This window comes from Bombina bombina, chromosome 9, assembly GCF_027579735.1.
Source record: "Bombina bombina isolate aBomBom1 chromosome 9, aBomBom1.pri, whole genome shotgun sequence".
NCBI classification, from domain to species: domain Eukaryota; kingdom Metazoa; phylum Chordata; class Amphibia; order Anura; family Bombinatoridae; genus Bombina; species Bombina bombina.
The window spans coordinates 27,441,402-27,468,188 of NC_069507.1; the positions used below are offsets into that span (position 1 = coordinate 27,441,402).

The following is a 26,787-nucleotide window of genomic DNA, read 5'->3' on the forward strand; positions in this document are numbered from 1 at the left end:
ACGATATCTTGGTACTTGCTCAGTCTTTACATTTAGCAGAATCTCATACGAATCGACTTGTGTTGTTTCTTCAAGATCATGGTTGGAGGATCAATTCACCAAAAAGTTCATTGATTCCTCAGACAAGGGTAACCTTCCTGGGTTTCCAGATAGATTCAGTGTCCATGACTCTGTCTTTAACAGACAAGAGACGTCTAAAATTGATTTTGGCTTGTCGAAACCTTCAGTCACAATCATTCCCTTCGGTAGCCTTATGCATGGAAATTCTAGGTCTTATCACTGCTGCATCGGACGCGGTCCCCTTTGCTCGTTTTCACATGCGTCCTCTTCAGCTCTGTATGCTGAATCAATGGTGCAAGGATTACACAAAGATATCTCAATTAATATCTTTAAAACCGATTGTACGACACTCTCTAACGTGGTGGACAGATCACCATCGTTTAATTCAGGGGGCTTCTTTTGTGCTTCCGACCTGGACTGTAATTTCAACAGATGCAAGTCTCACAGGTTGGGGAGCTGTGTGGGGATCTCTGACAGCACAAGGAGTTTGGGAATCTCAGGAGGTGAGATTACCGATCAATATTTTGAAACTCCGTGCAATTTTCAGAGCTCTTCAGTTTTGGCCTCTTCTGAAGAGAGAATCGTTCATTTGTTTTCAGACAGACAATGTCACTACTGTGGCATACATCAATCATCAAGGAGGGACTCACAGTCCTCTGGCTATGAAAGAAGTATCTCGAATTCTGGTTTGGGCGGAATCCAGCTCCTGTCTAATATCAGCGGATTATCTCAGTCGCCAAACGTTGCATCCGGGCGAATGGTCTCTTCACCCAGAGGTATTTCTTCAGATTGTTCAAATGTGGGAGCTTCCAGAAATAGATCTGATGGCGTCTCATCTAAACAAGAAACTTCCCAGGTATCTGTCCAGATCCCGGGATCCTCAGGCGGAAGCAGTGGATGCATTATCACTTCCTTGGAAGTATCATCCTGCTTATATCTTTCCGCCTCTAGTTCTTCTTCCAAGAGTAATCTCCAAGATTCTGAAGGAATGCTCGTTTGTTCTGCTGGTAGCTCCGGCATGGCCTCACAGGTTTTGGTATGCAGATCTTGTCCGGATGGCCTATTGCCATCCGTGGACTCTTCCGCTACGACCAGACCTTCTGTCGCAAGGTCCTTTTTTCCATCAGGATCTCAAATCCTTAAATTTAAAGGTATGGAGATTGAACGCTTGATTCTTGGTCAAAGAGGTTTCTCTGACTCTGTGATTAATACTATGTTACAGGCTCGTAAATCTGTATCCAGAGAGATATATTATAGAGTCTGGAAGACTTATATTTCTTGGTGTATTTCTCATCATTTTTCTTGGCATTCTTTTAGAATTCCGAGAATTTTACAGTTTCTTCAGGATGGTTTAGATAAAGGTTTATCCGCAAGTTCTTTGAAAGGACAAATCACTGCTCTTTCTGTTCTTTTTCACAGAAAGATTGCTAATCTTCCTGATATTCATTGTTTTGTACAAGCTTTGGTTCGTATAAAACCTGTCATTAAGTCAATTTCTCCTCCTTGGAGTTTGAATTTGGTTCTGGGGGCTCTTCAAGCTCCTCCGTTTGAACCTATGCATTCATTTGACATTAAATTACTTTCTTGGAAAGTTTTGTTCCTTTTGGCAATCTCTTCTGCCAGAAGAGTTTCTGAATTATCTGCTCTTGTGAGTCTCCTTTTCTGATTTTTCATCAGGATAAGGCAGTGCTGCGAACTTCTTTTGAATTTTTACCTAAAGTTGTGAATTCTAACAACATTAGTAGAGAAATTGTGGTTCCTTCATTATGTCCTAATCCTAAGAATTCTAAGGAGAAATCATTGCATTCTTTGGATGTTGTTAGAGCTTTGAAATATTATGTTGAAGCTACTAAGTCTTTCCGAAAGACTTCTAGTTTATTTGTTATCTTTTCCGGTTCTAGAAAAGGCCAGAAAGCTTCTGCCATTTCTTTGGCATCTTGGTTGAAATCTTTAATTCATCTTGCCTATGTTGAGTCGGGTAAAACTCCGCCTCAAAGGATTACAGCTCATTCTACTAGGTCAGTTTCTACTTCCTGGGCGTTTAGGAATGAAGCTTCGATTGATCAGATTTGCAAAGCAGCAACTTGGTCCTCTTTGCATACTTTTACTAAATTCTACCATTTTGATGTATTTTCTTCTTCTGAAGCAGTTTTTGGTAGAAAAGTACTTCAGGCAGCGGTTTCAGTTTGAATCTTCTGCTTATGTTTTTCATTAAACTTTATTTTGGGTGTGGATTATTTTCAGCAGGAATTGGCTGTCTTTATTTTATCCCTCCCTCTCTAGTGACTCTTGCGTGGAAAGATCCACATCTTGGGTAATCATTATCCCATACGTCACTAGCTCATGGACTCTTGCTAATCACATGAAAGAAAACATAATTTATGTAAGAACTTACCTGATAAATTCATTTCTTTCATATTAGCAAGAGTCCATGAGGCCCGCCCTTTTTTTGGGGTGGTTATGATTTTTGTATAAAGCACAATTATTCCAATTCCTTATTTTATATGCTTTCGCACTTTTTTATCACCCCACTTCTTGGCTATTCGTTAAACTGAATTGTGGGTGTGGTGAGGGGTGTATTTATAGGCATTTTGAGGTTTGGGAAACTTTGCCCCTCCTGGTAGGAATGTATATCCCATACGTCACTAGCTCATGGACTCTTGCTAATATGAAAGAAATTAATTTATCAGGTAAGTTCTTACATAAATTATGTTTTTTCCAGTTCTGAGCTTTGGAAGAATGGGGTCTCTGATTGGCTGGTCCCATTGGTGTACCCATTCTTCTTGGGCGTTCACTTGCAGGTGCTGCCCGTCTTTTATTTGATCCGGTTAGGATGTATTTATTTATTTATTAAGAAGCTCACGTCTCCCTTAGGAACTATCTTCTTTGGAATTTACTAGCGATTTTGTGGTTGCTTGGGATTTCCGTGGAAATCGCATGTTAAGGTATTAGTACATTATGTCTTTAGATCCTTTTATCGAGTCCTCGTGGGGTCTCAAATTTTCTGTGGCCTGGTTCAGTTTGTAGTTGCCTATGTAGCAGGCTGGTCCTGATAGGGTGCTATTTCTGGTCCTTACGGTCTATATCATCCACCTGGTGTCGGTGTAACTGGCTGACCTGGCTGAGTGGTGAGTTGAGGAGTTTATTTCTCTTGGTGTCTCTTCAGATTGAACAATGCCTTGCTTTTGCTTGGAGTTTTTGTGAAGTGACCCTCCATGAATCTCCATATATTTTTTGAGGCTCTGCTCACGCAGGGCTAAAACATGGTAGAGGAAGCCTTTGTTCCCAAACGTCAGGCGGGTTCTCGTTCTGCCTTTGGGTGGGGCATCAGGGGATTGTACTCAGTCCTCACTGTCCTGTTTCTTGTGGGCGGGGATCCAGAGCAGATCCTACTAGGGGTCAACCTGGACGATTTTCCTCTTCTTCTTTTGGAGGTTCTCCTCTTGAGATCTCTTGTCCTTTATGACGGTATCTCTTCCTTCGGGTTGAGGTTGAGGGGCCTTATCCCCTTCCTTGGGGTTGGCTTCAGGTCATCTGTTTCTGGAAGCTGAAGCCTTTTGGTTATTCTACTTCAGGTATCTAGTCTGCTCCCATATTTTCGGGAGTTTTACAAATTAGATTGTCTCCGCTTTTTCTGTGTCGCCCCTGCCTAGGCGTTTTTTTTTTCTTTCTTTCTTTTTTTTTTTCTTCCCACCAGCGTTTAGGATAATTGTTCCTTCTCAATCCTTGAGTTGTAGGGGCGTCAGGGAAGTGGATCCTGTGGATCTTGGAGGCTTTCGTTAGCTTCTCTAGCTAGTTTCTAAGGGAGAGGTGGCGTAGTGGTTTGCTCCACCGCACCTGAAGCAGGAGGTTGTGGGTTTGAACACAGGTAGAGCTCCTGTTCTCTCATCTGTCTTGTGATTCTGGTGACAGCTAGCATTCCTAAGCAGAGTTTTCTGTTTTCCCGTACGTTACTTTGTCTTTGGACTTAATGAAGGTTGTCCCTAGAGCCTTAGGGCCTTCCAAAGTGGCTGTGAGGCTTCCCCATTGTATCCCGCAGTGGGTGTCCATTGTATCCTGCAGTGGGTGTCCTACGCTCTGTGTGTAGGGGACTTTTCGTGAGAGTTCAGTGTCCAAGGTGTCTTGGCTATGACTGTGGTTGCATCGCCTGTGGTGCAAAGTCTACTCCGGATAGGGTAACCTAGTGGTTCCTAAGGAGGTACTAAATTTTCAGCAGAGTTCGGGTGCCCGGGTTCGTTTGTCCGGTCTTTGACTGCAATTTTGGTGGTCTGTATCCAGATCCCTTCGGACTGATTTGGTATGGTCCAGTTTCCCGGTTCCGGGACGTTTTCTGTTCCTACGGCCGTAATTTTTCTCTCTTGTAGAAATTTTACGTCTTTCTGGACCGATCTTAGCTTCGCGGGAGATCCCTCATCAGCAGGTAGTTTTCCCTACCGGTGTCTGAGTTCTGTTCTTTCCTTTCCTACTCCTTTTTGGGAGGATGCTGTCCTGCAAGTTCAGAGTTCTTCTGAAGAAGATCTGGTGTGGTAGGGTGGCGATCTGTTGTCGCTAAGTCCTTCTTTGTAACAGGACGCCTATGGCTTGGAGTAGCATATGCAGATATCTGATGCTGTTTTTTTCCGCGTCTCCCGGGGACGATTTGTCTTCGGTTGCTCTATTCTGGGTGAGAGTGAGCACTGCGTAGGGAAAGGATTCTTCCGCCTTTTAAGTTCTCAGGACACTACTTGGTCCTTTGTTTTATGTAGATGAGGATTTACAAGTGCTCTCTTGCTGCTGGGTCGGCAGGGTCCTTTCATAGGTGCCCTGTTCATCCTGGTTCTCCCTCTTGGAGTTTTTTTCTTTGGTCATAGCCCCTTTGGGTTCTGAGGGTCCTTTTCGACTTTTTTTTTTTTTTTTATCAGAGTCTCTCTCTTCCCCTCTGGGGGAATGTGGATGTTTCCCCTTTCTTCTGATCGGGGGGGAGTTTAATTTTGAGGGCTGCGTGCCTGCAGGTCTCCTCAGAGGCTTTTGGCTCGGTCGAGTCTAATAACCTGAGTGGTCTCTAGTAAGGGCCTTGCTGGTTTTAACTGTTGGGTAGTTATCTCTGCTTTTTTTTATTTTGTCCTTGCAGCTGTGGACTCTTCCCGTCAGAAGAAAAGAAAATTATTAGGTAAGCATAATTTAAGTTTTTGTGATTCCTTGTAGCTTTTCTCTCTCCGGCAGATTCACCTGCTGCCCCGCCGATATGCTGACTCAATTGCTGAGCAACCTTCCATGCTTCCTAGTAGAATGTGTTTCTGTACCAGGTTTTTTATATTATAAGTTAATGAGAAAGATAAATAAGAAGGTGTTACCTGTACATGCAGAGCTCAGCTCCCTGTATACAGTAGGTGTTACCTGTACATAGAGAGCTCAGCTCCCTGTATACAGTAGGTGTTACCTGTACATACAGAGCTCAGCTCCCTGTATACAGTAGGTGTGTTACCTGTACATACAGAGCTCAGCTCCCTGTATACAGTAGGTGTTACCTGTACATGCAGAGCTCAGCTCCCTGTATACAGTAGGTGTTACCTGTACATGCAGAGCTCGGCTCCCTGTATACAGTAGGTGTGTTACCTGTACATACAGAGCTCAGCTCCCTGTATACAGTAGGTGTGTTACCTGTACATGCAGAGCTCAGCTCCCTGTATACAGTAGGTGTGTTACCTGTACATACAGAGCTCAGCTCCCTGTATACAGTAGGTGTTACCTGTACATACAGAGCTCGGCTCCCTGTATACAGTATGTGTTACCTGTACATGCAGAGCTCGGCTCCCTGTATACAGTAGGTGTTACCTGTACATACAGAGCTCAGCTCCCTGTATACAGTAGGTGTTACCTGTACATGCAGAGCTCAGCTCCCTGTATACAGTAGGTGTGTTACCTGTACATACAGAGCTCAGCTCCCTGTATACAGTAGGTGTTACCTGTACATACAGAGCTCAGCTCCCTGTATACAGTAGGTGTTACCTGTACATACAGAGCTCAGCTCCCTGTATACAGTAGGTGTTACCTGTACATACAGAGCTCGGCTCCCTGTATACAGTAGGTGTTACCTGTACATACAGAGCTCGGCTCCCTGTATACAGTAGGTGTTACCTGTACATACAGAGCTCGGCTCCCTGTATACAGTAGGTGTTACCTGTACATGCAGAGCTCAGCTCCCTGTATACAGTAGGTGTGTTACCTGTACATACAGAGCTCAGCTCCCTGTATACAGTAGGTGTTACCTGTACATACAGAGCTCAGCTCCCTGTATACAGTAGGTGTTACCTGTACATACAGAGCTCAGCTCCCTGTATACAGTAGGTGTTACCTGTACATGCAGAGCTCAGCTCCCTGTATACAGTAGGTGTGTTACCTGTACATGCAGAGCTCAGCTCCCTGTATACAGTAGGTGTGTTACCTGTACATACAGAGCTCAGCTCCCTGTATACAGTAGGTGTTACCTGTACATACAGAGCTCAGCTCCCTGTATACAGTAGGTGTTACCTGTACATACAGAGCTCAGCTCCCTGTATACAGTAGGTGTGTTACCTGTACATACAGAGCTCAGCTCCCTGTATACAGTAGGTGTTACCTGTACATACAGAGCTCGGCTCCCTGTATACAGTAGGTGTGTTACCTGTACATACAGAGCTCGGCTCCCTGTATACAGTAGGTGTGTTACCTGTACATACAGAGCTCAGCTCCCTGTATACAGTAGGTGTTACCTGTACATACAGAGCTCAGCTCCCTGTATACAGTAGGGGTTACCTGTACATGCAGAGCTCAGCTCCCTGTATACAGTAGGTGTGTTACCTGTACATACAGAGCTCAGCTCCCTGTATACAGTAGGTGTTACCTGTACATACAGAGCTCAGCTCCCTCTAATCACTGCAGGTATCTGAAGAAGATTTGCTGCACATTTGCAAGCGCATAAGCATTGGAATGTAGTGAGAGATTTCAGCATGGCGGCTCTCATAGCTTGAGGGAGGCTGGGAGTAACCTCAGTACTATGCTCATATAATGTGTTTAAAGTCTCTTTTACTTGGGTTCTTTTATATTTATTTTCATCCCAGAAGAGTTTTTTACTGCTCTGAGTGTTAGCTCTTTCGCATATGTAAAAACCAAGCACAGTATAATCTGTATCACTATTGAACACTTCACATTTCTGCCATGTGTCTGTTGCCGAGGGGGAATGTTTCATACTACAACAATTTGGAAAGATTCAGGTGAGGAGACGTATCTTGATTAGTGAGCGCATCCCTCGCTGTCAAGAGGTGCAGCTGTGAATGATATATTTGCTGAAATTTAATTAACTGTTTTAGTCAGGTTGTCAAACAGCAGCAATTGAACATGAGTAATAATGCAGAGAATTTCTTGTGTTAAATCACTTCTTGGTAATATGACACTGAACGTCTTTTTCTTTTTTTCTCTCCAGGCTTTGCTGAACACCCAGAGCAAACTGAGGACTCTCGTTCCAAATTTTACATTTAATTTGGGTTTTTCTGGCAAATTCTATCATACAGGTAGCAATTATTTCTAATCTTTTTCTGAGATGAATCTGTGGTTCTACAATAAATTACTATAACTGACTTTTGTATATAAAGTATGTGGGCACCCTACTAATTGAGTTTAGGCGTTTTAGCCACACACATTGCTAGCAAGTGCATAAAATCCAGCACATAACCATGAAGTCTCCAAGGACAAACATCGGAAGTACAATGGATTGAAGACCTCAGTGACTTTAAACGTGGTGCTGCCATAGGATGCCACCTTTGCCAGAAGCCAGTTTCTGCCCTACTAGATCTGCCCCTGTCGAACGCTATTATTGTGAAGTGTAAACATCTACAAGCAACAGCCCAGCCACGAAGTTGTAGACCACGCAAACTCAGAGTGAGCCTCCAAGTTCTGAAGCAGTTAGAACGTAAAATCACCTATAATCTGTTTCATCAATTCCTACAGAGTTTAAGACTGCGTCAGTAGCTTCACGAAATGGATTTCCATGGCTGAGCATCTGTACACAAGACTCACATGGGCAGTGCTAAATGTCGGCTGGAATGGTGTAACGCCTGAATTTGCAGCAGTGGAAACTTGTTTTCTGAAGAACTTTATCATGTTTATCTACCTAGCAGTCTAAAGGAAGAACACCACCTACAAGAATGCATAGTAAATGCTGCAAAGTTTGGTGGACAATGTTCTGGGGCTGTTTTTCAGGATTTGGACTAAGCCCCCTTTAGTTTCAGTGGAGGATCATCTTAATGCTACATGATACAAATACATTTAAGACTATTGGGTGCTTCCGACTTTGTGGAAACAGTTTTGGGAAGGCCCTTTTCTGTTCCAGCATGACTGTGCCCTGTGCACAAAACGAGGACCATGAAGACCTGGGTTGACGAGATTTGTGTGGCGGAATTAAATGTTCTTCACTGAGCCCTTATCTCAACCCCATTAAATACCTTTATGATGAGTTGAAAAGCAAACTGTTAGCCAGAACTTCTTGTCCAACATCAGGGCCTGACAGCACATATGTTCTTTTGGTTGAATGAGCACAAATTCCCACATACAGATTCCACAATCTTGTGGAGAGGCTTCCTAGAAGAGTGGCAGCTATAACTGCAAAGTGCACCTCCATATTAATGCCATGGTTTAGAAAAGGGATGTCAAACAAGCTCATAAAGGTGCAATGGTCAGGTGGACACACATTGACAATATAGTGCTTATACAGGTTAAACTGTACAGGTCCTCCCGAGGGCAGATCTCATTGCACAGGTGTAACACAGTATTAATATCATAGAGTTTTTATAGAAGTAACAAACAGGTTCTGTTTGCGCCAGTATGTTCCACAATCATCCTCAGCATATTTCATCCAATGCTCTGCTCCTGAGCTTCTCTCCAAAGTGAGGCTGAAATGAACACGTGCGCATCTTCATCACACTATACTCCCAATACCGATAAAGTCCTTTATTTACCCAGCAATAAAAGCATTATATAAAGATGCCCATGTAAACAGGGGGATGGGCAGCTCAAACTTGCCGCTGTTCTCCACCATTGTTATAGCCTTTCATCCCTAGCTGAAACGCTGTCATCACTGCAATAAACCCCACTGGTGGCTAAACTAGTCCCCAAACCAACACCACAACCTGTTCCCCAGTGCTATTTACCCGGTAATAAAGATTCTCCTCTGTACGATTCCTCCTCACAATCCTTGTCCATAAGATCCCTATAGGTAAACTCCCCCACTAATATCCATCTAACATACAAAATTATTTCGTAATACCTCCCCCATTCTTAAAAAAAAATAGACTTTTTATATACAGAGACCAGGTCATAAGTAGTTTTTATAGTGGTGGTGAATTGAGCACTGAATAGATAGGATAAAGATTGTCGGTACATTACCTGCAAATGTCTGATTGTATAGATTACATAGCTTTTAAATGTGACTGAACCAACAGCATTAAACTGCATAGCTTACACTTTGTAGGAATCCTGTTGCCACAATATGTTTCTTGAAGGTCACTGGACTCTAGAAATACTCTGTAATACTCTTTAGATTCATCAAATTTAGAAAAGTCTTTAGTTTCCCATTAAAATGTATTTTTTTGTTGAATTACCTTGGAAACTGTTCTGTTTATAAATGAAGTTATGTAAACTGTCAATGAAAGTCAAGTGCTTTGATACAGCAGTTCAATGTTGTTGTTTTTTTGTTGTGGTTTTTTTTTTTTTTTTAAATAAATCCCATAATATTCATGCGTAAAATTGACCTTTTTTAGAGAAATGTTCTTGTGAAGGTTTTCCTGATATGTGAATTGGCAAATTTCACTTTGTAATAAGTGAGGCTGCAATTGATCTCACTGAAGTCAGATTCAAGTGTTCTTGATGTAATTGCAAGATCTGAATGGTTCCCTCCTGCCTGATAAAATGATGCTACTTTCCCATATTCAGCCTTAGTGACGAGTCACATCCGATGGCAAGTAACGTCGCATGTTAGCAATGATTGTATGTCTCTAATGCTCACTTTGTCATGTAAGCTGTACTGAACGTTATTTCCTAGCTACTGTGTTCCTAGAGTTTGTCTGATTTACTACACAGGTGTTTGTGGTCAGGTGTGTAGAGAGGTCTGTACCTTTATGGGCATCTATACTAATGCGCCACCTTATGCTGATGCTCTTCTCCCCTCCAGGCACAGATGAAGAGGATCAAGGGGATGATATGCTTCTCCAGCACAGGAAGGAATTTTGGTGGTTTCCGCACATGTGGAGTCACATGCAGCCGCATTTATTTCACAACGTGACTGTCCTGGCAGAGCAGATGAAGCTCAACAAACAGTTTGCTTTGGTAAGGACAAGCGCACCACAGACGCATATAACAGTTTGCTTTGCTAAGGACAGCGCACCACAGACGCATATAACAGTTTGCTTTGGTAAGGACAGCGCACCACAGACGCATATAACCGTTTGCTTTGGTAAGGACAGCGCACCACAGACGCATATAACAGTTTGCTTTGGTATGAACAAGCGCACCACAGACACATATAACAGTTTGCTTTGGTAAGGACAGCGCACCACAGACGCATATAACAGTTTGCTTTGGTATGAACAAGCGCACCACAGACACATATAACAGTTTGCTTTGGTAAGGACAGCGCACCACAGACGCATATAACAGTTTGCTTTGGTAAGGACAGCGCACCACAGACGCATATAACAGTTTGCTTTGGTAAGGACAGCGCACCACAGACGCATATAACAGTTTGCTTTGGTAAGGACAGCACACCACAGACGCATATAACAGTTTGCTTTGGTAAGGACAAGCACACCACAGACACATATAACAGTTTGCTTTGGTAAGGACAAGCGCACCACAGACACATATAACAGTTTGCTTTGGTAAGGACAGAGCATCACAGACACATATAACAGTTTGCTTTGGTAAGGACAAGCGCACCACAGACACATATAACAGTTTGCTTTGGTAAGGACAAGCGCACCACAGACGCATATAACAAACAGTTTGATTTGGTAAGGACAGCGCACCACAGACACATATAACAGTTTGCTAAGGTAAGGACGAGCGCACCACAGGCGCATATAACAGTTTGCTTTGGTAAGGACAGCGCACCACAGACGCATATAACAGTTTGCTTTGGTAAGGACAGCGCACCACAGACGCATATAACAGTTTGCTTTACGATCGCACCACAGACGCATATAACAGTTTGCTTTGGTAAGAACGAGCGCACCACAGACGCATATAACAGTTTGCTTTGGTAAGGACGAGTGCACCACAGAAGTATATAACCGTTTGCTTTGGTAAGGACAAGCGCACCACAGACGCATATAACAAACAGTTTGCTTTGGTAAGGACGAGCGCACCACAGACACATATAACAAACAGTTTGCTTTGGTAAGGACGAGCGCACCACAGACACATATAACAAACAGTTTGCTTTGGTAAGGACGAGCGCACCACAGACACATATAACAAACAGTTTGCTTTGGTAAGGACGAGCGCACCACAGACTGACGTATATAACAAACAGTTTGCTTTGGTAAGGACGAGCGCACCTCAAACTGAAGCATATAACAAACAACTGTATGTGAGCTGCCTGTTTCCCGCCTGTCAAACACTTTTTAAAAATAATTTGTTTTGCTGCTGGTTATTTTTACTGAGAGCACAAAAAACAATCTAATTTCAGACTTATCTCTTGGCACAAAAATAAGGTGATAAATGCGCGCTAACAAACACAATCTATTCACCTTTTACCAATAACGGATGTCTTTGCTCTTATGTTTAGCAGGGCGATGTTTAATAAACCTGTTGCTTAATAGTGCATAGAATGAGGTATGACAGGCGGAGCAGAAGTGTGCAACGAGAACACTTCTCACCACTTGTGGAATGGCGCTTCCTAACTTCTTAAAGAGACATGAAACCCCAATTTTCTTCCTAATGGGAAAATGTCCACAGCCGCATTCATTACTTATGGGAAATAAGAACCTGGCCACCAGGAGGAGGCTAAGACCCACCAGCCAAAGGCATAAATACTCCTCCCACTTCCCCTATCCCCCAGTCATTCTTTGCCTTTCGTCCCAGGAGGTTGGCAGAGATGTGTCAGAAGTTTTCTTTTAAAATTATTTTACTTTTATTTCTTTTTCATATGTCTCTTATGGGGGTGCTAACCTTCGACATGGGATGGGAGTTTTAAGTAGTCCTGTCAGTCTCTCGTGGAGGGCCTGGGCGAAAGCGAGAGTCTGGAGATGCAGTGGGAGATTCCCCTGCGACACCATCCCGACTCATATTGACAGCTCCGTTTTCATCACTTGGCGTTGCTGAACTTCGTTTCACTACATGCTGTCTTCTCTCAAGTCCATGACGGAGGCGATGCTACTATTCGTCACACTTGAAGGGCCGTGTTCCTGTTCCACGACGTAGATTCCGGTAAGATTGTTTCATTTGATTCCGTTATCTGTAATGTGATTATTATACCGTAAAGTATGGGCCTCGCTGAGGCACCTTCTGCATCGATCTGGGAATCATGGGATAATTCCTCCTTAGGGTGGATTAGTGAACGGGAAGGGTTTTTGTTTATCATGTTTATGTGATTCAACCTGCTTGTGTATGTGCATAGGAGCTCTGCGGCCGAGACATATGCCTATGTGGCACATATTGGCTTGTTCTTTTGGTTGTGGTTTACTCGGCCTAAAACTATACCTTCGGGTTATGCCTATTTTATTCAGACTTGCTTAACTTTTTCTGTGGGCCTAGTTTTGCCGCCCTTTATTTGCCCGCTTTTTGGGATTTCACAGGGCATCTGGTGACCGGGCGCGTTTTTACGCTTGGGTGGGTCTTCTTTCCCTTCCACATTCCTGAATGAGTGGCGACGGAGGAAAAAGTCTGCTCCGCTGAGGTCTGGTCATAGGAGGTGGTGAGTGCCACCAGCCATTGTGAGTGTCAAGTGCCAGTTGCTTTTTTTTCCCCAATCTCTATTTATCTTGTGCAGTTTTAAGCCATGGAGGATTCCAATGCCGGGACTATTTTTATATCCGATTCTGTGTCGTCCTCGGATGAGGATTGTAATTCTGTGTCGTCACCGGATGAGGACCGTCATTTGACCCTGTTATTGCAAGTCTGCCAATCTTGTCTCTCGTGCCTGGATAGTTTGCCGGGTCCCTCTGGCTCGGGGGACCCTGGGCCTTCTGAGCCATTGGCCTCTGAGGTCTCTGCTCCTCAGGAGGTGCCTTCCCAATCACATACTCCTTTTACTTTTGAGGTTGGCCCCGATGTTAATGTCCCCTCCGTGCAGGGTGGATTGTTTCCCCCGGAGATGGCGGGACATTTTCGATTTAATATTTTAATGGCGCTGATTCGTTTGCATGACCCTGACGTTTCCTTGCAGTTGTGTGCCTGCCTGCCAGCCTATTCCGGCTGTTCAGACCGTGAACTGCACTATAATATTTTCCCCCGGGGTGTTTGTTCCCCCTTGTTGTTCTTTTCGTTCTAGGATTGTGCGGCTGCGTGTCCTATTACGACTTTTTGACTTATTGGGGGATCCTTTCCTTTATGGTCCGAGGACTTCTCAGTTCTCGTAAGGTTCTTCGAGATAGGCTAGGGGGGGATGTGTCTCTCCCCGGTCGGTCTACTGTTAGTTTTCCCAGTCTTTTTTTTTTTTCTCTGGAGGTTACGGTTTCCGTTTGGCAATTCCTGCGGAGACATAGTTCCTTCTGGGCGGATGCCTGTGGGTGCACTTGTTTTTCTTTTATCCGGTCCGGATTATTTTTCTTTCTGTTTTCCCTATGGGAATTCTGGGATGGCTTGATTTAAGTTCTTCTAAGGAAGTTGTTCCAGGATTTATTCCGGAGTTTTGTGTGTGACCTGTTACTTGTTAGTGACGCATGTTCCGCCTGGCTGGTCCGGTGGGACCTACTGATTCTTTTGTTCAGTTATTTGTTTTTATACACACACAAAAAAAGAAGAAAAATAAAAAAATTACACACTTCTTCTGGACCTTCGGGTCTGGATGTCGGAAACGCTTGGGCTGGCCCGTGTCAGTCTGCACCCGACGTCGGGACCGGTGGTATCTCACTGATCCGAGAGGTGTGGTCCTTACCGTGTGGAGCGGTTATGTCCTTTTGAGCTGTTGTTGATGGTTCTACTATAGTCTTTGCCATCGTGTAGTTTAGGCTGTAATGCGAAGGTGGCCAATGTTCTCTTCCTCCGCCCCTGGGAGCTTTTTAGGCTTTGATGGGATTTTGGATTGACCTCTCCGGTGTTGTCACTGGTGCCCTGGTCGTCTTTATCGCCCCTTGGGGGGTTGGGCCCGTGGTGGGCTCTGTTCTTGGAGTCCTGTGCCTCGGGGCTACGGATTAGGTTTTTTTCACTAATGGACTCGTGCTGCAGGTGTATTTCACAGTATCTCTTGGGTCCTTCTTGGATTTGGATTTGATGTTTTTTTTTCCTCGTTGAGATAGCCTACCAGCTGGTCTGGCTTGGGGCGTGTCGCCTTGGGCATTGACTTTTGGACGTCTGGTTTCCTCCTTTATGATTCCGGCATGGATCTCAGGGGAGAGTCTATGGTTCTGGCAGTCTAGCTCTTTATCCTATCTGTATGTCCCTGTTATGCCCCTGGGATTTAGGGTTGGGTCAGGATGGGTCCTATTGTCTCCCTTTTAGGGAGTCTGGGGTATTTTTGTTTTGATACCTTTGTGGAGGATGGGCTCTGGGCCTTTTTGTTTTGAGGTTCCCTTATCTTATTCCTCTTTTGTGTCTAGGACTAGCTCGGTTTGACCTCTTTTTTTCCCCTTTGTCTCTGCCTTCTGCAGATTTTGTCACGGCGCATGAGTTGGGCTTGTTGGTTGCCTTGCTGCTTGTGTTAAGGGGGCTCGAGTGGTTGCTCTCAGTCTTGGCCCTTTTGTTGAGTTCTGGGAGGTCTGTATTCCTTTCTGTCCTAGGATTTGCGCTGGTCACTCAACACTTTGGGCGTTCGGTGCCTGTACAATCATTGTAAATTTGGTTGGGTGCCCTGGAGACACGTGCTCCCTGTCTCACGTTTTTCTGAGGGACTCTTGTCTCTTTTGGATTAGCTTCGCTGCCTAGTAAGAGGAAGGTTTGCTGTTGGGAAACAGCTGCAGTTATTTTACCTTGTCTTCTGGCAAGCTATTGAGCCTAGGTGGCCTAGTGGTTAGCTTGTCTGTCTAGCAAGCTGCAGTTCTTGAGTTTGTACTCAGCTGCGATTAATTGCTATTTTATATCTGATGCTTGTGGGCTTGCCCTTAGGGATTGTGTCCTTGGGTCTCTGGGGTTTTCCCGGGGTCTGGTCGTCTTGCTCAAGCGTGCCTGGTGGTCCTTTCCTTCCTTTTGTGTAGGGGTGGGGTTCTGTTGGTCCGCTATTTTGGCCTATGGTTAGCTTTGCTACGCAGATTGCAGAAGGTTGCTGTTGTCTCCAGGGCAACTGTTGCTCCTTGAATGCTAGCATGCACTTTTATGGTCCCTTGTGAGGCGTTTTTCTGAACCCTCTGGGGAAGTTGGTTCCTTGGGATCTCTTCGTTCAGAAGGGTTAATTCAGGAAGGATGTTCCACTGCTCTGCAGCCTATAGTGGTGTAGTGTTCTGTGCAGTTTCAGCTGAGCAGGAGCGGGATGTTTCGTATCCATTTTCGCATGGGGTCTCTGTTTTTTTTTTGCGCCGCTAGTTTTTGTCATCCTTTTCCTGTCTCTCTCCTGAGCGTTTCTCTGGTTACGGAAATTTTTCCTTGCTTGTGAGGCGTCCTCAGTCTCTTGTGGTCTGGGTTGTGGGACTTGGTCCGTTTTCCCCTGCTCACTGGGGTTGGGTTTTTTCCTTCACATCCTTGTTTATATTGCGACGCGTGTCCACGCTGTCTCGCTGTTTTTGCATTTGTTGGTCCTTGAGATTCGTTTGTTTCTCTCTGGTCCTTTCTTGACTTTTTATATAGTCTGTTCGGGTGTAGCCTACTGTGTGGCTCTGGGTTGTCTTTGTCACCCTGGACGGTGTTCCTTTTCTTCTGTCTTGTCTCTTCCCTCTGAGAATTTTTAGTCGGGGTCCCTCGCTTGGTTGAGGGGCTGCGGCAGGGTTGTTGCCCCTGACAGATGCTGTCCTTGTGGTGGGTGCTCTTGGTTGGGCCCACTCGTGGTTCTATCTAGGTTCTTTGGACTGTTGGTAGATTTGTGTTTCTGGGACCGCTTTTTCAAAATGTTTGTTGATCCCTGTATCGGACGAACTGGGACTTTGTTTTCTTGGGAATCTGTTTTTAGGTTGGTGCCTTTTATTGGTCCGCCTCCTACCCTCCCGTTTTGGCATTCTGTGTCCTCTTTGGCTTGGGTTTAAATTTCCCATAAGTAATGAATGCGGCTGCGGACTCTTTCCCATTAGGAAGAAAAACATAAATTATGCTTACCTGATAAGAGAGATGGCGAGGGAGGGGGGAGAGAGAGGGGGAGAGATGGCGAGGGAGGCGGGGGGGAGAGATGGCGGGGGGAGAGAGATGGCGAGGGAGGCGGGGGGAGAGAGATGGCGAGGGAGGCGGGGGGAGAGAGATGGCGAGGGAGGCGGGGGGAGAGAGATGGCGAGGGAGGGGGGAGAGAGAGATGGCAAAAGAGAGGTATGGAGAGAGATGGCGAGGGGGAGAGAGATATAGTTACGCTGAGAACACCCCAGACTGACATTAAAACAAATAATATAGGTGCACGCCAGTCTATATTTGGCCTGGCACATGGCACTGCAGCAGTTTTTGTTCAAACAGCAAGCTATAACACCTCTCAGTAATAACTTTAATTCTTCAGGGTCTTTTCACTTGTAGAAGCAATCTGATTTCGGCAAGTGTTATGGATTTCATCCATCAAGCAATTTAGTAAAATTAAAAGTGTATTCATTAGAAAAAGTCGTGCTGATTCGTCCGTTGCCATGGGCAACTTTACAAAGCATCTGTCGTTTTTAAAGCTACTTGCAGTTACTTATTCCAAGAGACGTTTAAAACACAAAAGGGAGGATATGCAAATTCTGTGAAAAGAACAAGTAGGTTTTTGTGGATATTTTCACTTCTATATATGGTATCAGCATGTTTGTGTACACGAGTGTGACCTTTGTATACACACGTGTCTCATTTTCAAGCTGATGCCACTCACGTGTTCCTGTCTCACTTGTATATGAATTTCCCTGATGCCAAGGGACAGTAAACTCATTTTAATATATATGCGTCCGATATTAATTGTTACTTTTTTAAGGTTTAAAAAAAAATAAGTTTTAAAACTGTTAAATTACATTGTTTGTCATTTAAGGGACACACCCCTTACAAAAGCCTACTCAGGGGGTTCTTTATTTTATCTCCTTTGCTCTGGCCAATAACAGAGAGATATAAATGAACTACTACACTGATTAAGCGATCCCCGTGCAGGGGGGGTGTTGGTTTAGGATTCTGCGTTCCATGGAATGAACTACAGCAACTGTGAGAGAAGTGGAAAAACTTTATATTTTTTTAGATTTAAAATAAAGGTAAAGTGGACAAAATAAAAAAAGGATGCATTACAAAATGATTTCACTATGTACAATTAAACCTTTTACGTGGACTTAAATTTTACTTAAAGGGACAATCAAATCAAAATAAACTTTTAGGAGTCAAAGCAGCAGTTTTTGACACTTTCCAATTTACTTCCATTGTCTTTTTGTATTCACACTTTCTGGGGAACAAGATCCTACTGAGCATGTGCACAAGATCACGGGATATACGTATACTAGTCTGTGATTGGCTAATGTAAGTCATATGATACAGGGGGCCAGAAAATGGGCCAAAAAAGAAATTTGTCAGAAAAAAAATCAGATTATTTTAAATTCAGAGTAGGTGTTATTGCATTGTCTTTGCATAATAAAATTATACTGCATTGAGTGGTCCTTTAAAGGGACAGTGAACTAAAAAAAGTATTCTTAAGCAGCATTTATGTTCTTAATTTGATTAAAAGGGACAGTCAACTTTTTTTTTTGTTCAAAATATCGATAACGCCTTTATTACCCATTCCCCAGCTTTGTTATAGTAATATTCTTTATAACCTTTAAGATTGCCTGTTTCTAAGCCCCTGCACGCCGCCCCTTATTTCAGTGCATTGTACCAATCAGTACTAGTTAGCTATGTGCACTCGGATGCTTCGTTAATATCTGAAATCAGAAGAAAGTGGCCACTCAGGGATTTTGGCTCTTTTTGGCGTTGGATTCCTTCTAATGAAATACACTAAGTAATATCTGTAAACATCCAGACTTTGGAATTCTTGTTGTGAAAGGACAGCACACTGTCTCCAAAAAGAGCCCTGAGCGGCCACCGCCTTTTGCATCTGGATGCTAACGAAGCACGTAGCTAGTGCTAGTTCATATGTGCCATATAGATAATATTGTGCTCACTCCTATGGAAAATAATTGGTTTACAAGAACCCGCACTAATTAGCTAAAATGCTAAATTGTAAAAAGTTAAAAAAGAAAAAAAAGCACCAAAAGGGGCAGTCTGCAGGGTTTTAGATACAGGTTATCATAGAGGTAAAACTATCTTACTATAAGTGTTCGTTATGCAAAACTGGGGAATGGGTAATAAAGGAATCGTCTCATTTTTTTAAACAATAACAATTTTCTTCATAAACGGAAAGAGTTCACAGCTGCATTTATTACTTTTGGGAATTCAGGTTTTGGGAATTCAGAACCTGGCCACCAGGAGGAGGCAAAGACACCCCAGCCAAAGGCTCAAATACCTCTCCCACTTCACCATCCCCCAGTCATTCTTTGCCTTTTGTCCCAGGAGGTTGGCAGAGAAGTCTCTTTTGGAGGGTAGTACTCTTCATAATAGGACTGACGTTTTAAGTAGTCCTGTCAGCCTCTCAGTGAGAACATGGATGAAAGTCCAGAGATGCATGGAGAGTCTTCTTGCAAAACCATTCCGACTGTTTTCTTCTCTCAAGTCCATGGCAGAAGCGGCCTTTACGGTCGGGCGCGCTTTTTCATGGACTACACGGTACACCTTGTGACCGGGCGTGGTCACGTTCTGGCTCTCCATTTCCGCATTCCTGACCGTGTGGCGGTGGATAAATTCTGGTTCGCTAGTGTCTGGTTCATAGGAGGTGGTGAGTGCCCCAGCCAGAGGGTGGTGTAAGGTGCCGGTCACATTTTTCTTATTGTTCCATATTTTTTTTTATCAATATCCCAGTTATGGAGGATTCTGATTTTTTGGAGACTGTCTCTGATTCTGATTCTACTTCTTGCAAAGAGTATGAATTGGCCCGGTTGATACATGCCCATCATTTATGTTTTGAATGCCGTTTTAGAGTGCTCCCTTCCTCAGGATCTGGGAACCAGGGGCCGCTGAGCCATCTGTTTCCTGCGAGGCGAGTTCCCTACAACTAACTCTTACTACGCATGCAGGTAACCCAAATGCGGCTTATCCTTCTCTGAAGGGTGACTTGTTGTTACGACACGGTCTTGCATGGCCATATCCTTGGCGCTGGCGCATTTATATCTCCCAGGAGTGTGTTTACGATATTGTCCATGTTTAGTTAACCAGGGCTCGTCAGGCGTGGGATTGTCTGGTCCAGTTCAGCCCTCTGGGGGAGCCACTGTCCCTGAGGCTTCAGGGGGTCAACCTTCGGGCCAGGGTCATCTTTAGCCCTGGCAGATGTAAGTTTTGCTTTTCGTTGTAGACTGGCGCACCTTCGTGTTCTACTGAGGCACGTTTTGGCGCTGCTGGAGCATCCCACTCTTAATGGGGTGGTGGATCCTCAGTCTTCCACTGTGAATGGCATGCATGATTAGACATAAGGGGATGAAGTAATCTTATAGTCTGTTTATTGAGTATATTTCCAGTTCTGAGCTTGGAAGATTCGGATTCCTGTTAGGCTGGTCCTGCGGGTGTGTCCATTCTTCCTGGGCGAAACCTACGGGTTGCCTTATCTTTTATTTTATATCCGGTTAGGATTAATTTTTTTTTTGGTTTAAAACTCATGTTTGTTATGATATTCCCCTTGGGAATTTTTCTTCTTTGGAATCGATACTCGCAATTTTGTGGTCGCACTGTTTACTTCTGCGGAAGTTTGTTCATGGGGACGTGTTGGTCCTCTGTCTGTTGTTTATCTCTCCCTCTTAGGGGGTGACTTGTGTGGCCTTGTCAGTGCTGGGGGCCCTTGGTTTCAGGCTGGTCCTGACTGGGTACTATCCCTTCTGTCCTTAAGGCCTATTTAGACACGTGGCGCCTGGCTGGTCCGGTAAGGGTTTGTTTGTTCTTGCAAGTTTGTTTTTCTTTGCAAGTTTCAGCTAGCATTCCGAGAGGACTTGATGGTCCGTGGTTTACCTAGGGGCATGGGGGATTGTGCCTCATTAACCTTTCAATCTAGTCGGCCGGGATTTTTTTGAGGTTGTGCTGCGACATACTCTGTTGGTTCAGATTTGGGGGGATCTATTTTCTTTCCTTCTCATAGTGGGTTGGAAGTTGAAGGTCCTTCATGCAGCCAGTTCCTGGCGGTCTTGCCTTTCAAGGTTCCTTGGGATTGTCCTTTTTAGGACTTGTTTCTTCTTGAGGTATTTTCCTTTGGGTAGAGACTGGCTGGACTCCGTCCGTTGTCTTCTCCTTTCCAAGCTTTGATTAGGGGATTTTTCCACAAGGGTTCGGGATGCTCTGCATTCTTCCTCCTTGGGTGTGGTCCTCCGGAAGGATATTCTGGGATAGTTATGGGCCTAGTCTCTTCTGCTCTCTCTTCGGGTGATCTCTGTCCTCGTCATTATTCCCTTAGTCTTGGACTTCGTGTGTGGAGTCCTTGGTGCCTTTGGGCTCTGGAGTAGTTGTGTGACTACGGCCTAGCACCTTGTTGGTGGGGAGTTGGCCTTCTGTTAGAGGTGTTCTCTTCCCTTTGGGCTGGGAACATATGAGTGAGTCCTGTAACCGTTTCTCCGGGTTAGCCCGGATCTCATCCCCGTGAGGTCTGATTTTTCAGACGGGGTGTCTGTGCTCCCTGGGGGTGTCGTTGTTTAAGACGACTTTGGGTCCAGGCTTCTTGTATCGTATCCTTATTGGATGTCTGGAGACTTATGACCCTGCGGACTGGTTCGGCACGACCCAGTTTTTCATTGGGGTCTATTTGTCCTTTGACGGAGTGTGCTCCCTTTTTACAGGGAGTTTTTTTCTGTTATATTCTCAGTTGTGTCCGGACGATTCTTCATTTGGTTTTCAACTTGATTAGTCTACGGCATTTGACGTCTCTGTGGGCATGTGTGCTGTTCCTTATCTGTGCCCTTCCCTTTGGGGGGTAGTTTGACTTCTTCGGAAGTTGGGGTCCCTCTCTGGAGGGTCGTTGTCCTGCCCTGTGTGCAGGAGGAGCTGGACCTTGTTAGCGCTCAAGTTAGTGTCATTCTTATAATCTGTCTCTCAAGGCACTTGTTCTCGGAGCAAGTGTCTTTTATTTATGTAGCGGCAGCAATCTGCTGCTCTGTGGCTTGTTCGACCAACTGTTTGGGGAGTAAATTCTGCGTGTCGAGACTGTCAAAGTAAGTTGTGCCAGGTCTGCCTAAGGATCTATTTTGCAATTTTCTCTGTACCACGTCCTAGGGGGTTTCCTTGGAAGTGCATTATATTCGGAGGAGTAAATGGGTTGGCACCCAAGCTCTGTTGGGGTGGGGGTTTCCCCACCCATTCTTCCACTCCCTGGGGGACATGTGGTTGGGGTAATTTTTGGGTCCCCTGTCTATTAGACATGTCTGTCGCTTGGGCTGGTCCGGTGTTTGGAGCAGGATTTGAGATCTGTTGCTCTGCTAATTTTGTCCTCGAGTCGTTCAAGGTTTGGTGAGCCTTCCTTTGGGGGCTCTGCTTCCTTCCACGTGCTGGCTGTTGTGGCTTAGTGATTCACAAGCCTGGTTGGAGATCTCATGGTTTAGAGTTTGATGCCTGTCTTGGGCCTTTGTGTGCTTCTCTCTATACATTATGAAAAAAGAAAAGAAGCAAATCTTTGAAGATCTTGTGGGAAGTATTGGCGGCGTCCTCTGGTGGCTGGATGCCTAGCAAGCTGTAGGTTTGGGTTTGAATCTATCCTCATCTGCTTCCAATTGCTTTGCAAGTATTCAAATTCTGGTGTCATCTTGGATGACAGCAGCATGCAATGTTTTGACTCTTTAGGTGTTGCCGTCAGGTGTTTACCTTTCTGAGTTTGTTGCACAAGGTTTACGGTTTCTGAATATTTAGATATTTTGAGCTGTCTTAACGGTTTCTGGGGTCCTTCGTCTTCAGTTACCCTCTAGGGTGTGGATGCATTTTGTTTAAGAAAGAATGATCTTCTCTTTTTCAGTCTCTGGGTCTTGATCCCGGGGATTCTGTGCAAATTGGGGTCTGGGCATTGCCTCCCTTGTTCTGCGAGACTGGTTGGGTTTCTGTTGGCTTGTCCCCGGTTTCTCTGGGTTTTTTCGCCTTATGTCCTTGGGGCTCGTTTGGGCCCCGTTTATGGTCTTCATTTGTGCTTTAATTATGGTTCTCTGTAATCCTTTGTCGGATGTCTGCTCCGTGTCCTTTCCCCTTTTTGGGGAATACGGTTATTTGATCCCTTTCTCTAGTAAGGGGTGTGTTATTAGGAGACCGACTATCGGTTGACGGTGTCTCTTGGAGGCTTGTTGGCTCAGTCAAGTCTAGTTCCTGCGGTCTCTAGCAAGGCTTCTGGACTATCTGCGGGTCAGTGTCCTTGGGCCTTTTCCCTTTTTTTCCAAAGTTTTTTTTCTCGGCTTCGGACGAAGCTGGGTTTTGTGGTGTCGGGTTTTTTGGGCCTGGTGCCCTCAGAATGGGCTGCCTTTTCTACCCTCCCGTTTTAGCATTCAGTGTCCTCTATAGCTTGGGTATTGTTTCCCAAAAGTAATTAATGCAGCTGTGGACTTTTTCCGTTTATGAAGAAAAACTTAAAATATGCTTACCTGATCATTTTCTTTTCTTCAGACGGAAAGAGTCCACAGCTCCCCACCCGTAATTTTTCTTGGGGGGGCGTCTGTTATTTTTGTTTCTTCTGGCACCTTTTCATCCTATGTTTCTTCTACTGTTCCTTGTCCCTCGGCAGAATGACCGGTGGATGGGGGAAGTGGGGGAGGTATTTAAGCCTTTGGCTGGGGTGTCTTTGCCTCCTCCTGGTGACCAGGTTCTGAATTCCCAAAAGTAATGAAAGCAGCTGTGGACTCTTTCCGTCTGAAGAAAAGAAAATTATCAGGTAATTTTTTAAAGAAGACTGTCTCTTTAAACAGTACAGAAAGTGAGGCATTGTAGAACGAAAAACTAGTTTAGTTATGTTGGTAAAGTTACAATAACTCGGGCACATTTTGACAAGAAAAAGATAATTTTTTAGATTGGCCGGAAAATTGTCCCAAAAACCCAGACCAGTGTTTGAGGCAAACTTGATGAATTCATTATGTTTAAAGCACCAGTAAATACAGTAGATTTGCATAATGAGCAAATGCACGATAAACACAATGCAATAATCTGAACTTCAAATGAAGAGTAGTTTTTTTTTTTTTTTTTTTTCTGACATTTTTTCAGTTATGTCTATTTCCACTCCCCTGTATCATGTGACAGCCATCAGCCAATCACAAATGCATATACGTATATTCTGTGAGTTCTTGCACATGCTCAGTAGGAGCTGATGATTTAAAAAGTGTAATTATAAAAAGACTGTACATTTTGTTAATGGTAGTAAATTGGAAAGTTGTTTAAAATTGCTGCTTTATCTGAATCATGAAAGTTTAATTCTAACTTGAGTGTCCATTTTAATGCAACCTGTTTTTAACTGGTGATTTTGCAGCCTGCACATTTAAACCTTAATGAAGGTGCTACTGCCCTTGGTTACTCCTGTGCCTGTCAATCAACTATTTTGTTGTTGGTCACCATAAACCTGTTTAAGCAAATGTGCATTAGAGCTAAATTTCCCTGACAAGTGAAATCTAGAATCCTTCCAAAAGTGATTGAAAATCATTCAAAATCCTCTATCTCCTTTCATCTAATAAGCCATTGAGGAGCTTTTTCTAGTGGCATAGAAATAAAGAAGTCACAATATTGGTGATGTTGGTGACATCTGGGAGTGTTTGTATATATGTAGTTTGTTACTGTTTACAGCAGCCATTTAGCCAGTTCACCTTCCCTAGATAATGTCATATTCTGCATAGCTATATAGTATGTAGCAGCCTCTCTGACCTTTATTTAAAGGGAAATTAACGGGACCAGACAGTCAGAAATAAACTGTAAATGACAAATAGTAGTTTGCTGTACAACTATATGCTCCTGCTTTGTGGAATTGTTTGATTACATTTTCTTGCTTACCTTATGTATTCCAGCAGTGCATTGCTATTAACACAATTACTTTGTTTTGCAAATCAAGCTGAGGGATAAACCTCTTGAAAACCTGGTGGATTCATGTTCCTGGTCTTTTCTGTTGTTACTAATTAGGGACAGTGTATATTACCTTTTAGTCTAACCTAACTATTCACTGTGTAGGATGCTTTCTGGTGCAGTTAGATGTCCCCATGATAAGTCTCTATGAGTGGAGAGGAACTAGAATAATACACGTAGGTGTTTTTCAGAAAAAGCAGGAAAATAAACTATATTTTAATGTTTTTATGGAGAGTTTAAATATAAATGTTGTGTCCTTGTAAAGTTGTAATAAGCAGAGATTTGTGGAACCAGCACTGACCTCACTCACAGTTCTCTGGTGCTTTACTAATAAAGAGGCGCTTTTCCTGGTTTACTACAACATACTCTTACTGTACACAGACTATTTAATAGTGACCATAATCACTTGGTGTATACATGCACAGACTTGTGACAAAAAGACGAGAGCTCTGCTGTTAACGCTTTTCAACCTATTTGTTTTCAGGAACACGGCATCCCTATAGATTTAGGTTATGCTGTGGCGCCGCACCACTCTGGTGTTTATCCCATTCATAGTCAGCTCTATGAAGCTTGGAAATCTGTCTGGGACATTCAGGTTACCAGCACAGAAGAGTATCCTCACCTCCGACCGGCACGCTACCGAAGGGGCTTCATCCACAACGATATCATGGTGAGATGGAATACTTTTTTTCTTTAATTTGTAATATATATAATTTAATATTTGTATGTATATATATATATATATATATATATATATATATATATGTGTGTATATTTTTATATATATATATATACACTGTGCATATATATATATCAAAATAACAAGAGTATTGCATTGAGCAATGATACTTTTTATTGGACTAACTATACATTTATAAGATGACAAGCTTTTGAAAGAATGTCTTCCTTTTTTCAAGTCTGAAGCAATACTGACCAATTTGAAGGAATTTACAGATTATATCTTAAAACATAGGATGGCTAAAAAGACAGAAAGTGTTACAGAGGTCTGAATGCAGGGGGTGTCGTAAAAATCATGATGGGGGTTTAGGAGACAGACAGTGTCAGTAAAGGATAACAGATGGGAAATATATGGTTATACACAAAGCATATACTGATATAAAGTTATATATCAACATAAAATCAATATGTATAAAGATGTGAAATTAGGTATACAGGGGAATATAAGATAATCATAAAAGGAGAAAGGAAAAAAAAAAAGGGGAATAATAATAATGACAAAAGTGTGGACATAGGCTTACCTGCCTAAAACCCCCTATCCTGGCACTCAGACAACCACCCAACCTAAAACAGAAACTGGTCCACAGAAAGCTACACCCAGAATGCAACAAAGCTCTCTGCAAACTATGTCAAAACATTTGTGAAAGCAACACAGCTAATCACAAGAGTAAATCCTATAACATTAAAGGGGCATATTCATGTATATCTGCAAATGTGGTATACATGATACATTGCACTGCATGTGAAGTGGGATGTTATATTATAGAAGCAAGTCAAAAACTGCACCTTCGGATGAACTTACAGACACTCAATCAAAAACCACTGTAAAACAAAATAGTGTACCCCTGTTGGTCACCATTTCACCCAACCTGACCACTCCATCCAAAACCTCAAAATCAAGATTCTCAGAGGCAACTTCAAAAACACCATGGAAAGAAAAACCTTTGAAATGAAAATGATAATGCACTTCAACTTGCTAAATTCTGGACTAAATGTGGACTCTGGTTTCTTAACCCATTATCAAAAAAATTTGTAATGTACTTTCATATACTGTAGTCAATTACATTGTATATTCCACACTCTATGGATAAGTACGCAGGTAAGCCTATGTCCACACTTTTATCATTATTATTATTACCCTCTTTTTTTTTTCTTTCCTTTCTCCTTTTTTTGACTATCTTGTATTCCCCTTTATACCTAATTTCACATCTTTATACATATTGATTCTATGTTGATATATAACTATGTCAGTATATGCTTTGTGTATAACCATATATTTCTTAAGACACGTGAGTCCACCGAATCATCAATTACTGTTGGGAATATCACTCCTGGCTAGCAGGAGGAGGCAAAGAGCACCACAGCAAAGCTGTTAAGTATCACCTCCCTTCCCACAACCCTCAGTCATTCTCTTTGCCTTCAGTGCAAGGATGAGGATCAGGTTCCAGACGGACAACATAACCTCAGTGGCCTACATCAACCACCAAGGGGAAACTCAGAGTTCCTTAGCCATGAAGGAGGTGGCACGGATCATCCAGTGGGCGGAGGCTCACAATTGCTGTCTGCCTGCCATCCACATTCCAGGAGTGGACATTTGGGAAG

At 43.5% G+C, this 26,787-nt stretch overlaps 1 protein-coding gene across 2 annotated transcripts in view; it reads left to right on the forward strand.

Moving 5' to 3' along the window:
- Positions 1-26,787, forward strand: part of NDST2 (N-deacetylase and N-sulfotransferase 2) — a 232,444-nt gene that overhangs the window by 163,031 nt on the left and 42,626 nt on the right. For both annotated transcript variants that reach the window (XM_053691994.1, XM_053691995.1), the window contains exons 3-5: positions 7,502-7,589; positions 10,244-10,398; positions 24,932-25,117. In XM_053691994.1, the coding sequence (XP_053547969.1) occupies positions 7,502-7,589; positions 10,244-10,398; positions 24,932-25,117 (429 nt within the window). The remainder of the gene's footprint in view (positions 1-7,501; positions 7,590-10,243; positions 10,399-24,931; positions 25,118-26,787) is intronic.